Source organism: Equus asinus, chromosome 13 (genome assembly GCF_041296235.1).
Source record: "Equus asinus isolate D_3611 breed Donkey chromosome 13, EquAss-T2T_v2, whole genome shotgun sequence".
Lineage (NCBI taxonomy): Eukaryota > Metazoa > Chordata > Mammalia > Perissodactyla > Equidae > Equus > Equus asinus.
The window spans coordinates 55,470,560-55,486,200 of NC_091802.1; the positions used below are offsets into that span (position 1 = coordinate 55,470,560).

Below are 15,641 nucleotides of genomic sequence, written 5' to 3' on the forward strand. Positions count from 1 at the left end.
CAGAGGCTGAATCTGTGAACACCTGGTGAGTTTGGGGTCCTGACCAGATCCCTCTGGAACTCAGCCCCCCAACCTGCTTGTCCCTTAGACTCACTTTGTCCCCCTCTCAGTAAACGGCATCATCATCGCCCAGTTACTGGAGCCGGAAGGCTAAGGTGTCACTCTGATTCTTCAGTCAATTCATGTGTACATCCTAGTTCTGCATCCCAAATATTTCTCATCTTGCTTCATCTCCACTGCCACCAGCCTTGCCCATCCCACATGACCTCCCTTCTAGGCGATCACAAAAGCTGCCAAACTGGTGTTCTTGCTTCCACTATTGTTCCCCTCCAATCCATGCTCCAAAAAGCCAGTGATATTTTACAACTGAAAATGAAAAGCCCTTTGCTGGTTCTCTTTGTCCAAGAAAAAATATGTCCAACTGTGGGGGAAACAAAATACCAACTCCTTCTCATGGCCCTAACTCTTATTTCATCTCTCCCCTATCCACTCCAGTCTAGCTACACTGGTCTTCCGTCAGTTCCTAATATATGTCAGGCTCTTTCTGCCTTAGGGACTTTGACCTAGCTGTCTCCTCTGCCTGGAACACTCTCCCCCCAGAGCTTGGCATGGCTGGCACCGTCTCATCCTTTAGGTGTTAGCTTAGCTGTCACCTGAGGGAGGCCTTTCCTGAATGCCAAATCTTCTCCGAGACTCTCTCGCAGAACCCTGTTACTTTCCTTCATAGCACATGCGGCAGGTTGTAATAATTTATTTATTTATCACCAGCAGAATGAAAGCTACACAAGGGCAGAGGCTGCCTGTGTCTCAGCGACAGGGTTTTTTTCTTTATAACTAAACTACTTTATTGAGGTATAACATATATTCAGAGAAGTGTACACGTCGTAAATCGATGATATTCACAAATGAACACACCTGTGTAACCAGCACCAAGATCAGGAAATAAAACACCCCTTAGCCCCTCACAGTGCCCCATGTGACTCCCCCAGGCTGAACACTACCTGATTCGATTTGTTTTTGCCAGTTGCAAACTTTATATAAATGGAATCCTGACCCTCAAAGATGCCCCATCCTAATCCCCAGAATCTTTGAATGTGTTACCTTGCATGGCAAAAAGGACTTTGCAGATGTGGTTAAGTTAAGGACCTTGAGATGGGGAGATGATCCTGGATTATCCAGGTGGGCCCAATGTAATCATAAGAGTCTTTAGAAGTGGAAGAGGGAAGCAGAAGAGGTCAGAGTGATGCAATGTGAGAAGGACTCAACCTGCTGTTGGTGGCTTGGAAGATAGAGGAAGGGAGCCATGAGCCAAGGAACGTGAGGAGCCTCTAGAAGGTGGAAGAGGCAAGGAAACAGATTCTCCCCTGGAGAAGGGAACACAGCCTTGCAGACACCTAGATTTCAGTCATTGAAATGCACGTCAGACTTCTAACCTACAGAACTGTAAGATAATAAATTTGTGTTGTTTCAAGCTGCTAAATTGGGGGTTATTTGTTACAGAAACAATAGCAAACTGATACAGGTCTTTACTGTTTGTGTCTGGCATCTTTCACTCAAGATTTTATTTGTATTATACAATATTTCATTGCACAAATACACCACATTTTAGTCATAGAGTATTGATGGACTATTGATGGATAATAGCCAGTTTGGGCTATTACCAACAGCGTTGGTATGAACATTCTTGTACATTTCTTTCGATTAACATCTGTGCCTATTTCTGTTGCGCATATATTGGAACAGAATTGCTGGGGTATAGGGTGTGTGTCGATAGCGCTTGCTGTGATGCGTGCGCAGACTCCCCTTCGGGACTGAAGGACATGTTCCTCCAGCTGCTGGGAGAGCTGCGGGCTGACAGTCCTCAGCTCAGCCCTCTCTGAGAAGAGAGCTCCTTTGCCCAAGGTCACACCTGCTTCCCAGGGGCAGCCTGCCTCTGTTGAAGACTGGTTGATACGTGTATGGGGGGAGGAGGATATAAAGGCCCTCCCCTCACTGCCACTTAGAGTAACTTTGAAGGGTCACCGGCAGATTCAGAGCTGTCCAGGAATCAGGCCAGGCTTTTGCCGAGGCCGCATCCCAACCCACCTTCTCCTTCTGCCAACCCTACTTCTTTGTCTTCTCCCACAGGTGTCGATCCTTCTAAAAAAGATGAACACCTTGTCACCAAATGGGTCATTTGGTCATTCATGAAGTGCCTGGTCAAGTCTTTTGCCCACTTTTCTACTGGGTTGTCTTTCTTGTGGACTTACAGATGTTCTTTCTCTATTCTGGATGCAAATCCTTTGTTGGATATATTTGCCACATATATTCAGAGCTGGATATACCCAGGGTACCTCAACAGAACCGGTACATGGTGGGTCCTAATAAAAATGTCTTACATGAATGCTTGAGTCTGAAAGCTCCTTTAAGGAAAGAATGCTTGGATGGGTGAAACTGTTCGGTTTTAATGGGTATAATTGGATATAGGATATGGATCCCAAGCAGAGGGAAACAGGACCTTAACGGGAAAGGCCCAGAATGCAAGTAACACACCCTCAAACTTCGGCACTCCTGGCCTGAGGTTTCCGGCCACAGGCATTTAAACACTCTTCCTTAAGGTAACTGTAGAGTCATACTCATTCCTTCAGAGTGTCCATGGAAGGTATCAGTGGGCCAGCCTGTTCTAGGCACTGAGAAGCTAGCTGTGAACAACAGAAAGAGCCTTGCTTCCAGGAGATGTAGAGGGAGAGAGACAAAACAACAGGTAAACAAAATAAATTAATTTCAGACCGCGAGCGGTAAACTGAAGGAGTCGAGTTTGGAGGGAAGGTGGGGTTGATCCAGCAACAGCCGGACCCAGGCACCAGGGAGATCCCGCCCTCGGCCCCGCCTCCAGCTTTGCATAAATCTCCTGATTGGCCGGAGGCGGTCGGCCCGACCCCGCGGAGCTGGCGGCTCGGGAAGCGCGGGGCGGACCCCGCCAAGATGCAGCCGCGGCTCCGGGTGTCGCTCGGCGGGCGTTGGGCAGCGCGGGCCCGAGCCGGGCAGGGGGCGCCCGCCGCGGCACCCGCGCGCTAGTAGCGCTCCAGACCTGCCGGCAGGCCCGGGCCCTTCTTGTTGCCGTCCCGCCTGCCGTTCCTGCCCCTCCACCCTTTGTGCTGCCTCCGCCCGTTGCCCTCCGCTCCGCAGGACCCCGGCCGGGCCGGACCGCGGTGGCGCGCCAGCCCCGCGTGGGCGCCTGATCGGCGGCCGATGGCGAGGGGGCGCGGCGCGGGCGGGGGCGCTGCAGCCCGAGTCCGCGACGCGGGAGGCCCGGCCCGCCTCCGCCGCATTGTCCCGGGCCCCGCGCCCCGGCCCTGAGCTGCGCCGCCGCAGCGCTCACCCGCGGCCCGCGGGGCCATGCGGAAAGCTGCCGGGATGGAGGACTTCGCAGAGGAAGAGGAGCCCTGGTATGACCAGCAGGACCTGGAGCAGGGTGAGCGCGGGGGAGGGGGACAGGAAAGCGGAGTGCGCCCCGCGACTCCTGTCCGCTTCTCCATTGTTGGGCGGTATCACCCCGGACCTGGACCCGACCGGCAGAGACCTGCAAAAGTCGGGGAGCGGTCTTCCTCTTTTCCCTGATGACAGGGGCATACTTCACCCAGCCCGCCCACCCCATCTTAGAGGCCAGAACTGCCCAGGCGCCCCTGGGATTGTTAGGGGCCTGAGTGCTGGCTGGAAGTCTTCGGAGGCCGGGAGGTGGCTCCTTCGCTGGGTTTTGCTGGGAAGGGTGGGGCGTGTGTGTAAGGGGGACGTTATCCCATTCCAAATCCAGCGGGACCCTTCCCTGCCAGGATTCCTGAGCTCCAAGATTCTCAGAAAGTTTCCCCAACTCGCCTTCTGTCTCCCCAGGGAGGGGATGGGGGTTCAGGGACCTTGCCAGTGGAGAAGCAGAGACTCCACGTCTTCAATTTGCCTTCCATGAGGGAGGAGCCCCCTGGCCCTTTGCCTCCTGGCCCTGTCCAAAATGGCTCATGGTTTGGAGGGGGTCAAATTTGGGAATTCAGAGCAACGAGCCAGATTAGAGCCTGAGTAAAGATGGAGGCACCCTCCACCCTCAGATGGGAAGAGAGGGTGACTGGAAGGGGGTTAGAAGCTGGTGATGAGGTGGCCCAAGTGACATCACTCAGAATAGGGGGCGGGGCTGTTAGGGCAGGAAGGAGGAGGAGGCCTTAGAGGGGCAGGGGCAAGGCGTGCTGAAGTGGACTCTGATCCACCCCCGCCTCCCCCCAAGCACCTCATCCTTGGGTGGTCAGAGCTGGAGAGGACAGGGAAACATGTCCAGGAGAAGTGACCACAGTCACCCAGCAAACCAGGCAGGGGTGGACACAAGACTGCTTCAGCATGTACTGACACCCCCTCCTCTGGGTCTCTATCTTCCAGGCACCCAACACCTGGCTTTGCCCTCACGCAAGGCATCTACCCAGATCCCAGAGCCTTTGTTTTCTGATCCTGACCCACGTCTCCACGTGGCCAGATTTGCTGGTAGATGAGGCTCCATCCTTGTGCTCAGGACTGTGGGTTAATCAGAGCCCCTGGGGGACCAGTGTGGGATTGGGGGTGCTGGGCTGAACTCTGCCATACTCTATTCTAGAGTCTACCCCCAGCCTCCCTGCCTGGAGTGAGATGCCCAATATTGGCATCCCCCTCCCCCATCCTGGGCGTTACCCCCAAAACTTTGCATTCCACGAACACTTATCAGGCTCCACTTAAGTGTCAGACACCATCCTGGGAGTTGGGAATAGTCCCAGCCCTGGCCCCTCTAGGTGCGCCCCAGCAGGTGGAGGTGAGCCTGTAACTGAGTGTGGGCGAGAGGATGCAGTGAAAGGGCTTCATGGAAGAGGCGGGCCCAGAAGGAAAGATTGGAAGCTGAGTGCCCGGGAAGATGGCCTCCCGGGAGGCAGATGCTGATATTGTTGCTGTCTCATTTCATTCCCGCACCCCTAACGAAATCTCTGGCACCATGCCTGGCCCAGATGTGGGAGGAAGGAGCCAGGGAGTAGGGGTGGGTGATGTGCTGCTTCCGGAAAGGGAGAGGTCTTGAGATTCCAGCTGGGCTGGGTGGCCATGCTCTGGGGCCAGGGTGAGGGGTGGGCCCAGCGGCCCCCCACTTTTCTGGCCCTGCTGGTCTGCAGCAGTCGGCCTCAGCCTGAAGCCCCAGTAGTAGCCAGAGTCCAGGAACAAGGAGGGATACCAGAAACGAGAGAGTCTCAGAAGAAATAGGGCTTTTGACCAAAACCCAAATGTCTGCTCGCCTTGGGCCAGTGCTGTGCTGAGCCTGGGAACGTGCTCTCCCCTCAGGAGACTACGCGTTCCAGCAGAGGAGGCAAAAATGGGACCAAACTAGCTACTGTGACGAGTGACAGGGGTTCTGCAGCAGCTGTGGGCCCCGTAGACAGTGAGAGCAGAGACAGGGGGGCCTTGTGCTGTGAGACTCAGAAAAGCTAATGCAAAGGCCCCTCCGAGCTAGAGGGTGAGTAGGGGCTCCCCAGGCAGAGGAAAGAAGGCAGGCATTCTAGGTTGAGGGGACGCTGGTACTAAGGCACAGAGCAACATGACTGGAACCACACATGACTGGAAAGTACGAGTTATCTAGAGTGCCGAAGGTGGGGCTCCGAGGAAGTCCCAGGCGTGGGGCCCGGCATGGAGAGCTGGATGGGGGGGTGAGCATGGGCCAAAGGCCAGCCACACTGGGGATCAGGTGCCTGTCGTGTCCCCGTTCCCTATACCCAATCCCCAAATTCTCTCCTGCCCAGCTGCTCCCTAGTTGCCTCCGAGTGTCCCAGGAAGTGGTGTGCTCAGCCAGCCCAATCTCCCCTCCATGTCTGTTTCCCCTTGTCCGGGAGGCAGGCCCCACCTCACTTTCGGAAGCTTGGCCATCGAGATCCTGTTTGACTTTGATGCTGTTCCGTCCCAGTGGAGGGAGACAATTGGGGCAAGCAAGGTCCTCGATTCTCACTGTGTCCCTCTGCCCATGGCCACAAGCACCTGTAAAAATAGAAAAAGCCATTAATTATTAAACACTGGCACTCTCTCTCCCCGCCTCCCTCCCCCAGCTTGGACCAGGCATGGCGGGCCCTGTGGGTGCCTCTTTCCAGGCTGAGAGATGGCTGCTGAGTCACAGATTTGAAGTCCTGGGCACCTGACCTTGAGTCTCAGCCTCAGGGGAAAGCTCTGACGTGGCAAGGGGAGGGAGGTGACCGGACCCCAATTCTGTGGATCCAGAGTTCCTGATGTTGGTGCCCAGGAGGTTATGAGCAGGATGCCCACAGCCCTGCCAGGTGGTAGATAGCCTCCCCCCCCCCCCCTTATCTTTGTCTCTTCTTCCCTGTGCCTGTCCCCATTCCCTTTCCCACCTCTCTGCTCTGGAGCCTACAGGACCCCAGCTCGACCCCAACCAGTGAGGAATGGTGGGATTTCAGGGTTTCTTTTCCAAGACATCTCCTTGGCTCCCAGCTGTTCCCTCTCAGGTCTCTGGGGCGTTGCTCATGAGCAGCACCTCAGCAAACACTCAGAGGGCAAAACTGCCGAAGCCACTGCAGGAGACCCCAGAAAACTCCAGGGTCCAGGCAGCAGAGGTGCCAGTTCAGACTCAGTACCTTCCCTGGCTTGGTCCAGTGTGACCATTCATCTGGCCATGACAGGCTGTTTATTACTCTGGCTTCTACTTCCGACTTAGCCAGCTTCCCCATTCCCCCACTCCAGCCTCCCACGCGCTCTGATCCAGGGGGAGCTGCACCCTCCCAGAGCCATCACCAGCCCTCAGCTAGCTGGTGTCCTTTCCCCAGCACTTGGCTCCCCTCTGTCCTCTGCTCTGCAGCTTCTAGACTTTTCCTGTGATCCCTCCCGGCAGCTTTGACCAGCTTAGCTTGCATCGTGATCCAGTTTCCCTGAGACAGTTTCTGAGATTCTCCTCCACCCAAAACAGCTTCTGTTATATTCCCTTCCTCCCCATCCCTGAATCACATTCGCTGCCTTTGCAGGGCAAGCTTCAGTTCCCTGGTTTATAGTGTGACTTGCAGCTGCCCCAGCCTGCTGGCAGCGGGAATGCACACACAGCTCAGATGCTCGCCTAGAAGGAAGAGCATAAAGCGCAGTTGTTATTGGCCTTTCCTCACTCTGCCTCTGAGCCTGTGGCCTTGGACTCTAGGTTAAGCTGCACGGGTTCCACAGAGCCTGTCCCCTGATGCCAATGTAGGAGGTGGCATCAGTAGCAGTGGCCTATTCACAGACCACCTGATAGTTCCCAAGGGAGAAAATATTGATGAGTGAGGCCCTCTGTTCATCATTTTTATTTATTCCTGAATTATTTGATAGTGTTTGGGGATGAGCCAAATGCTCACCATCCCATTTGAGAATAGGAAGATGGGGTGGCTCCTTTATCACGAACTGGGGGTGGTCTTGCCGGGCTCCTGAATTTCCACCAAGCACCCAACATGACACAGGGCTGCAGTTTTGTGATCCTAACATCGAACTTCACACTTTGTAGACAGACCCCTCCAGACGTGCCCAACTTATAATTAAGAAGTTCATACAAGTGTCCTCCTTCCCCTACTAGCTTTGTGTTAGGTAACTAGTTTTTGTGGCATCATCGGCAAGTTCATTGCTCAAAGCTAAAGATTCTTATCTGAGATTTATATGATTTAGTATTTTTTAATGGCTGAGGTAGGTGTTCAGGAAGGCAGCTTTTGTTTTTCCAGGCTAAGTTATGGCAGCCTTGCTCTGCATCCTTCTCAGCCAGGGAATGCCTCCGGGTGACATCTAGGCACAGGGCCCTCCTCCCAGCTTAGGCCCAGGAGGACTCTGGCTGCTTCAAAACCTCACCTCCATGCATGGGGGCAGACTCCAGGTTTGTTCCTGATGAGCAGCTTGGCCTTTTGTCCAGGCCTGCTGTCTGCTCAGGCCTGTCTGGCTTTCGGAAGACGATGTCAGTCCTACCCCAGCCTGGCTGAAAAAAACCTGAGGCTCTGCTCTCAAATGCCCACTGGAGTTACTGTTCTCCAGGGCTCTTCCAAGAGGAAAACCCCCACCCCAGGCCTGTCCAGGGCGAGCAGCGGGCTCAGCTGAAAGCACTGTATTTGTGAAACTTGCCAGGAGGGGGTATAGAGACCATGCACCCCCTCTATACCGTGCATGGTGAAGAGCTGGATCCCTGGACCACATCACATTGGCCCCCAACAGTTGCCTCCAGCGTCTTCATCCGGATCGACGCCATCAGCCTACATTGGGGGCTTTTCTAAGAAACAGCCTCACAATGGGAGAAAGAGCCAGGCTTTCCTGGACAGCACTTTGGTAGAAGGAATCAAATAGACCCAGCCTTTGCCCTGGTAATTCTCTTTCCAGGAAGTATCCTCAGGAAATAGGCTGTAATTTGCACAAAGATTTTTGTACTATGAAGTTAATTACAGTTTCATTTTTAATAGAGAAAGAGTTGAAAACACCCTAAAAGTCCAACAATAAATACTACTTAGGGATGGCTATTTGGGGACCTGCATAGACTATTCACCTCCACTACAAATGACCCTCTAGATCTGTGTTGACACAGAAAGCTGTCCATGCCATGTTATTAAATTAAAAAAAGTGGATCTGTTTACACAAAATTGTGTCCATAGCTGTTTTAAGCACAGAGAGCTGTTTAGGAGGATGGTTACCAGCGTGTTGACAGCACCTCACTCCAGGTGGTGCTTTTCCTTCTACCCCATCTCTCCCCACTCCCCCCTGCCCCACACACAGAGTGTGACTTTAATTACTTACAAATGTTCTTTCGTAACCACTTGGGGCCATGTCGGTTGTTTATGGAATTCCCAGTGATAGATCTAAGAATAGATGATGTACATTTGCAAGTAATTTTTTGTCACCGTTTTTTAACCTTTCTGTACTGTTTAATTGTTTATGTCAAGTGCGCCTTAACACAAACCTTAAAGCTCTTTTAAAAAGCAAAGAGCTGGGGCTGGCCCGGTGGCGTAGTGGTTAAGTTCATGTGCTCTGCCCCATCAGCCCAGGGTTTGTGGGTTCAGATCCTGGGTGCGGACCCACACACGCTCATCAAGCCACACTGTGGCAGCGTCCCACATACAGTATAGAGGAAGCTTGGCACAGATGTGAGCTCAGGGACAATCTTCCTCAAGCAAAGAAAAAAGAAGCCAAGAGCCTTGTGAACTTAGCCTGAGCCTGTCTGAGGGCCTCTTTGAGGGCCTGCTCCCCACCCCACCAGTCTCAGCTGCCTATATCTTTTTTTTGATAGTTTTTTTGAGATATAATTCACACACCATATAATTCATTCATTTCAAGTACAAGACAACTTAGTGGCCTTTAGTTTATTCACAGAGTTGTACAATCATCATCACAATCAATTTTAGTGCATTTTCATCACTCTGCCTACCTCTTTTTAGAAATGAAAGGAATATATTTATGAATATGAATATAAAAGGAGGAGGTTGGGCCACAGAGCTCCGAAGCCTCATCCAATTCTAATACCCAGCCCGCCCTTCTGCCCCTTCCAATGCGCAGTGAGCTCCTGGTGACCCTTCCAAGCCCAGTTCGAAGGCTGCCCATCGCCTGAGCCTCCGCTGTCCCCAGGAAGACTGAACTCTCCTGTCCCTATCGTCCCAGGGCATTTGCCCCATGTTTGTTGATGCTCTTATCACATTCCACTCATTCGTTCTTTCAAAAGAGATTCACTGTGCACCTGCTCTGTGCCAGGTACTGTGCTAGGGCCTGGGGATATCGGTGAACGAGACAGGCACAGTCCCTGCACTGTGGGCTAACAGGTAGTCAGGGGAGATGACCGAGGTAAATGAGCAGATTGTAAGTTAGATGCTGACGCTTGCTAAGGAGAAAAATTAAGTGGAAGGGAGTGCATGGTCGGGGAAGGTGCAGTTCTGAATCAATGGGGAAAGGCCTCCTGGAGGAGGTGACATTTAACACAGACTTAAAGAAGGAGAGGGATGAGCCCTGGGAGTCTAGGGAAAGGACTTTCCAGGTAGAAGCCACAGCCAGTGCAAAGCTTTAGCTCCCAGCTTACAGCCCCTCCCAGGCCTCCAGGTTCTCCGAGGGTGCCACCGTGTCCTGGTTGCTTGGGGTCCCCAAGGTCCAGCCCAGAATGAATGCTCAGAACATCAGTGGGGGTCCTCTGACTTCATTCTCCCACTGCTCATGTTTCTCCCACCTTCTGCCCCTCCCTCCAGACTTGCACTTGGCCGCGGAGCTGGGGAAGACGCTGCTGGAGAGGAACAAGGAGCTGGAGGAGTCCCTGCAGCAGATGTACTCCACCAATGAGGAGCAAGTGCAGGAGATCGAGGTGAGGGCCGCACAGGCTCCCCCGCCCACCAAGGGCCCCTTGGCCTGTGTGTGCCTTTGTGCAACTTAGAAAAAGGCACCCTCTTAGCAGACACAGCCTTGTGCAGTTCGCAACCTGTACAACTGTGCTGCAGATGAATACCCCAAAGTAAACCTGTTCCTAGAAGTGGGAGGAGGGCCCAGGCAGAGACATTTTCCCACCCCTGTTCTGAACGTTACTCACCCCCCTCCCCACTTCACCCCCTCAGTACCTGACCAAGCAGCTGGACACGCTGCGGCATGTGAATGAGCAGCACGCCAAAGTGTACGAGCAGCTGGACCTGACAGCCCGAGACCTGGAGCTGACCAACCAGAAGCTGGTGCTGGAGAGTAGGGCTGCCCAGCAGAAGATCCATGGGTGAGGGCTGGGCAGGGGGCTGGGGGGCAGGTGAGGGAGAGGCTCAGCGCTGGGTGTGCATGTGGGTATATGGTCTGGTGGGTGTGACTCATGTTCCTTCTCCCAGAGGCCCAGGCCTGGGAACCTGGGATGGTAGTGAGTTTGCCCTTGTCGGTTTTTGGTGGTTTAACATTGAGGCCACCACCCTCCTTAAGCACCAGCTATGCACCAGGCTCTGTTTAGGGACTGGGGATATGGTCATGGGGATGCAAAGACACTGTCCCACCGTCTTGGGAGCTCACAGCCTGGGAGGGAAGGCAGGCGGGTAAATATTTTATTGCAGTGCAGGGTGATGAGTGATAGAAGAGGGTACAAGGGCTGAGGTGGCTCAGAGGGGAAATGGTCAGCTCGGCCTGGGGGGTGGGGAGAAGGGTGGGTCCTGGGAGTTCCCTGTCTGACCTCAGCACCAAGCAGCATGGCCCAAGGCCGCCCATCTGCCCCAGCCCCACATCCCTCCAGGGCTGCAGTGAGGAGGGCTGGCCTCATTCCCTTAAAGTCCCTCTCATGCCTGTCCCCCACCCCAGGCTGACGGAGACCATTGAGCGCCTGCAGGCCCAGGTTGAGGAGCTGCAGGCCCAGGTGGAGCAGCTGCGGGACCTGGAGCAGCTGCGAGTGCGCCGGGAGAAGCGGGAACGCAGGCGCACCATCCACACCTTCCCCTGCCTCAAGGAGCTGTGCACCAGCCCCCGGTAGGTGAGGGCCCCATCGTGGGTGGAACAGCCTGGACCCTGGACTGTGTCTCCGAGTGCCTGGGACTGCTAGCCTGGGGAGGAGGGAGAGGGTGGGCACCGGGCAGCAGGTGGGAATGAGAGCTGGTGCATGGCCTGGGCCATCAGAGAGACTGGTCCTGTTGCTAATGACGGTCAGCAGCTGGCGCTTCCTGAGCACTGGCACTGTGCCCACCACTCTAAGTGATTTAATTCTCACGGCAGTACCATGAGGTGTGTTATCATCCCCTCTACTCAGATGAGTAAATTGAAGCTCAAAGGTTATGTGTCTTATCCCAGGTCTCCAGAATTCTAACCAGGAGGGGTTAATCACTATACCTTTCAGTTCCCATTAAATCTTCTTAATGGGATGACTTCTTAATGCAAGAACACATATGGTGTATTTAGCGGGTGTTTCAGTAAGGGTCCTGGCAGGAGACAGAGAGCATCTCGCACAGAGTAACTGAGCAGCCACTAACAAAGAGGTATGGGCGAGGTGGAGGGAGAGCTCAGGGACACTGCAGCGGCCCAGGGTTGCAATAGGGAGAAGCTGTTACTGTCCCTAGGCCTACAGGGGCTAGGAGAAGGGAGGGTACCGGAACCGAGAAGGTATGCAGGGTGCTGCCTGCCGCACTAACCAGGAAAGGAGCCTGGAGAAGACATCCCCATGACCTTCTGCTCCCACCCACTGACTTCCTGCGGGTGCCTCGATTAGCTGAGCTCAGGAGAGAGCCAGGAAACCTGGCTGAAGCAGACCATTGGTGTCACCCTCCCAGGGCAGACAGCAGGGGGAGAAGGGCCGGGAGTGGATCTAGGGGAGAAACAGAATGTCCAGCCCAGTGGACAAGAGAGATGCAAGTGTCCAGGGCTGGGCTCCCAGGCCTCGGCCATGACCTCCGCCCTCTCCCTGCCTGCTGTCGCTCCCTCCCAGGTGTGAAGATGCCTTCCGCCTGCATAGTTCCTCTCTGGAGCTGGGCCCACGGCCCCTGGAGCAGGAGAACGAGCGGCTGCAGACGTTGGTGGGGGTGCTGCGTACCCAGGTGAGCCAGGAGCGGCAGCGCAAGGAGAGGGCGGAGCGCGAGTATGCGGCGGTGCTCCAAGAGTACTCGGAGCTGGAGCGGCAGCTCTGCGAGATGGAGGGCTGCCGCCTGCGCGTGCAGGAGCTGGAGGCCGAGCTGCTGGAGCTGCAGCAGATGAAGCAGGCCAAGACCTACCTGCTGGGCCGGGAGGACCACCTGGCCGAGGCCCTGCTGGCGCCCCTCACCCAGGCCCCTGAGGCCGACGACCCACAGCCAGGCAGCGGGGACGACTCGGGCGCCCAGGACGGTATCTCCTCTCCGGCCGCCTCCCCGGGCCATGCTGTGCGCAAGAGCTGCAGTGACACGGCGCTCAACGCCATTGTGGCCAAAGACCCCGCCAGCCGGCACGCGGGCAACCTCACGCTGCACGCCAACAGCGTGCGCAAGCGGGGCATGTCCATCCTGCGGGAGGTGGACGAACAGTACCACGCGCTGCTCGAGAAGTACGAGGAGCTACTGAGCAAGTGCCGGCAGCACGGCGCCGGGGTGCGGCACGCCGGCGTGCAGACGTCACGGCCCATCTCCCGGGACAGCTCATGGAGGGACCTGCGCGGGGGCGAGGAGGGCCAGGGGGAGGCCAAAGCCGGTGAGAAGAGCTTGAGTCAGCACGTGGAGGCCGTGGACAAGCGGCTGGAGCAGAGCCAACCCGAGTACAAGGCGCTCTTCAAGGAGATCTTCTCCAGGATCCAGAAGACCAAGGCTGACATCAATGCCACCAAAGTCAAGACGCACAGCAGCAAGTGACCCTTTCCTGCCCCGGGCCTACAGCCTGCCCCAGGGTCAGGCCGTGGGGTCCCTCATGCCTGGGCCATGCAGCCTTTGGTGAGGGAGCCCTTTAGCAGCAATATATCCCAGTGGAGGCCGCTCTCTGGCCCAGGGAGCGTGTGGGGGATGCAGCATGTTCCCTGCTGACCTGAGAGGCAGTCCACACATCCTGCCTCCCGGGACCCTCCACTCAGCCCAAGGGCACAGCTCAGAGTTTCAAAGCCAAACATCCCCACTCCCCTGGGGATTCCCAGCTCCCCTAGCCCCGGGCTTCCTGACCCTGGGCCTTGCTCTCAGATTTGTGGCCAGGCTTCTGAAAGCCATTCTGGACCAGTTGCCCTTTTCTTTTTCCAAGTTCATTTTTTTCCGAGAGATTTGCAATGCAAGGTCTCCCTGACCCCTTGCCACAACTGAAAACACTTGAAGGGGGACCCCAGAGCCAGCTGTTACAGGTTCCAGGGGTCTCCTGGACCATCCACTGCTTCTCCCCAGCTGTGATGCGCTGTCATTCCCGGAGCACCAGCTATCCCACCCCCAGGGTCCTGACCAGGTCAGAGATAGCCCCTGCCATGCGAAGCAGAAAGTCTCAGCCGGGCCCCAAGTGCCACCCACTCCAGCCCTGGTGAGGGGGGGCCTAGCCCTGGAGACCCTCAGCCCACTGTAGATCTGTAGCCAATCAGAGCAGGGAACAGGGAGCTCCTCAGCAGCTATCCACCGGCCGTATACCCTGTTCCCCTCAGAGCCAGCCTCTTTGGGTTCCAGCCCTGGAAATGCCTTCTGGGCATTAAGCCTTCTAGGGATCTGGGCAGTGGGGAGCCCCCCATCTCTGCACGCCGCCTCTGACTCACCGAGCTTGGCCTCTGCCTGCCCCCATCTCAGGGACCATGACGTCTCATTCACTTCCATGCTCCCCACTGGCCTACCCCAGTGGAGGTCATGCCTGCCACCCCCGGGATGCCCCTGGCATGTGCCACCAGCCAGTGGTCCCAGCGTCCGCCCCTGCCCAAGATTCTCATCCCACACTGAACAGTATTGAAATGGGACCAGGATGGGGAACATCTCCTCCCCCGCATAAAATGTCTGCTCTTAACCTCCCACTTTTGTGGGGGGCTTTTGAGGACCCAGCTGGGTCAGGGGGTTAATCTTTTGTTAAGGCTTCAGACAGTCCAGCTTCAGCTAAGAGATGCCCAGGTCCCCAGCTTGCCCTGAGCAGTTCTTCAGGGCTTCCAGTTCCTTCTGCTGCCCATCCTGAGACCCTAGAAATCGGAGGAGCCACACAGCCCAGTGGAAGTTGGTGGCCCCGGCCCCTGTGCTGGGAGCCCAGTGGGGAACCTTCATGCCTTATTTGTTCTGAAGGGGTAAAGGGGTTTTCTTAACAAGCATGCCCGACCCCCCTGGAGGCACCACGCTGTTCTACGGGCGGCACTGTGATGAGAGCTGTCAGCTGGTCCTGTTCACACATCTTGGAACCTTTTGTCCTTTGGAGCTGGGCAGCTCCCAGCCCTCCATGTGTCTGTGATCTAGGGTGGAGGGAAGGGGTGGGACGGGGTGGAGGAACGGCTCCCGCCTGTTTGCTCCCCTGCTCTGTAGCAGCCGACCAGCGTCACCTTTGAAGTATACATGAGAGAAATATATTTACAAATGCTTTATTCTCTTCTTTAATAAAAAACGCATCAGTATTCTAAAAGCAGAAATGGCCCCAGAGCCATGGTCCTGTGTCTGTGTGTCACACACCGCCTCCCATCACAGCGGTGAGGAGAGGGGGACAGCCTGAGCTTCACTCCCCTGTGATTGGCAGCCAAACGGCTCTAAAGAGTGGGCTTTTGGAAGTTACCACATTTATTGAGTGCCAGCTATGTTGCCTTGCAGGGCGCCCCGTGCTGGGTGGACCCTCCTTCCTATACAGATTTTGTAAATTCCCTCCTGCAACCCACACCTGCCAACAGCACAGGTGACTTCAGAAGCTGAAGAAAATGCTCCTGAATCTTGGAGGGGTCAGTTTCTTGCTGCCTTTGCCACTCTCCCATTTCCAGACAGAAAATTCAGCTGGCTCTGGATCCCAATCCCACATGGAGAAGCTTCCAAGGTATTCTCTGGGAGGTAGGCTCGGGGACCCCCAACCAGCACCCTCCCCGCCCCCCCCCCAACGTTCCTGAAGGAGCCAGGAGCAACCTCCCTCGGATCCTGGAGGTGAGCATGGTGTGGCGTGGGAATCCAGAGCTGGGCCCCATATTGGCAGTTTCTATGCTTTTTACATCAACTGAACTGTGTGGGGTTTTAACGTGCCCAGCATACAAGTGGCTGTCAGATTTTCCTCTCCTGCTGTGACCTGTCTCC

General features: G+C 55.4%; 1 protein-coding gene across 1 annotated transcript; it reads left to right on the forward strand.

Moving 5' to 3' along the window:
* The first annotated feature begins 2,925 nt into the window (after positions 1-2,925).
* On the forward strand, positions 2,926-15,379 carry CDR2L (cerebellar degeneration related protein 2 like). The gene is made up of 5 exons (XM_044744359.2): positions 2,926-3,454; positions 10,206-10,318; positions 10,566-10,714; positions 11,278-11,442; positions 12,392-15,379. The coding sequence occupies exons 1-5, from the start codon at positions 3,379-3,381 to the stop codon at positions 13,281-13,283; spliced, it is 1,395 nt and encodes a 464-aa protein (XP_044600294.1). The 5' UTR covers positions 2,926-3,378; the 3' UTR covers positions 13,284-15,379.
* The last annotated feature ends 262 nt before the right edge of the window (positions 15,380-15,641 follow it).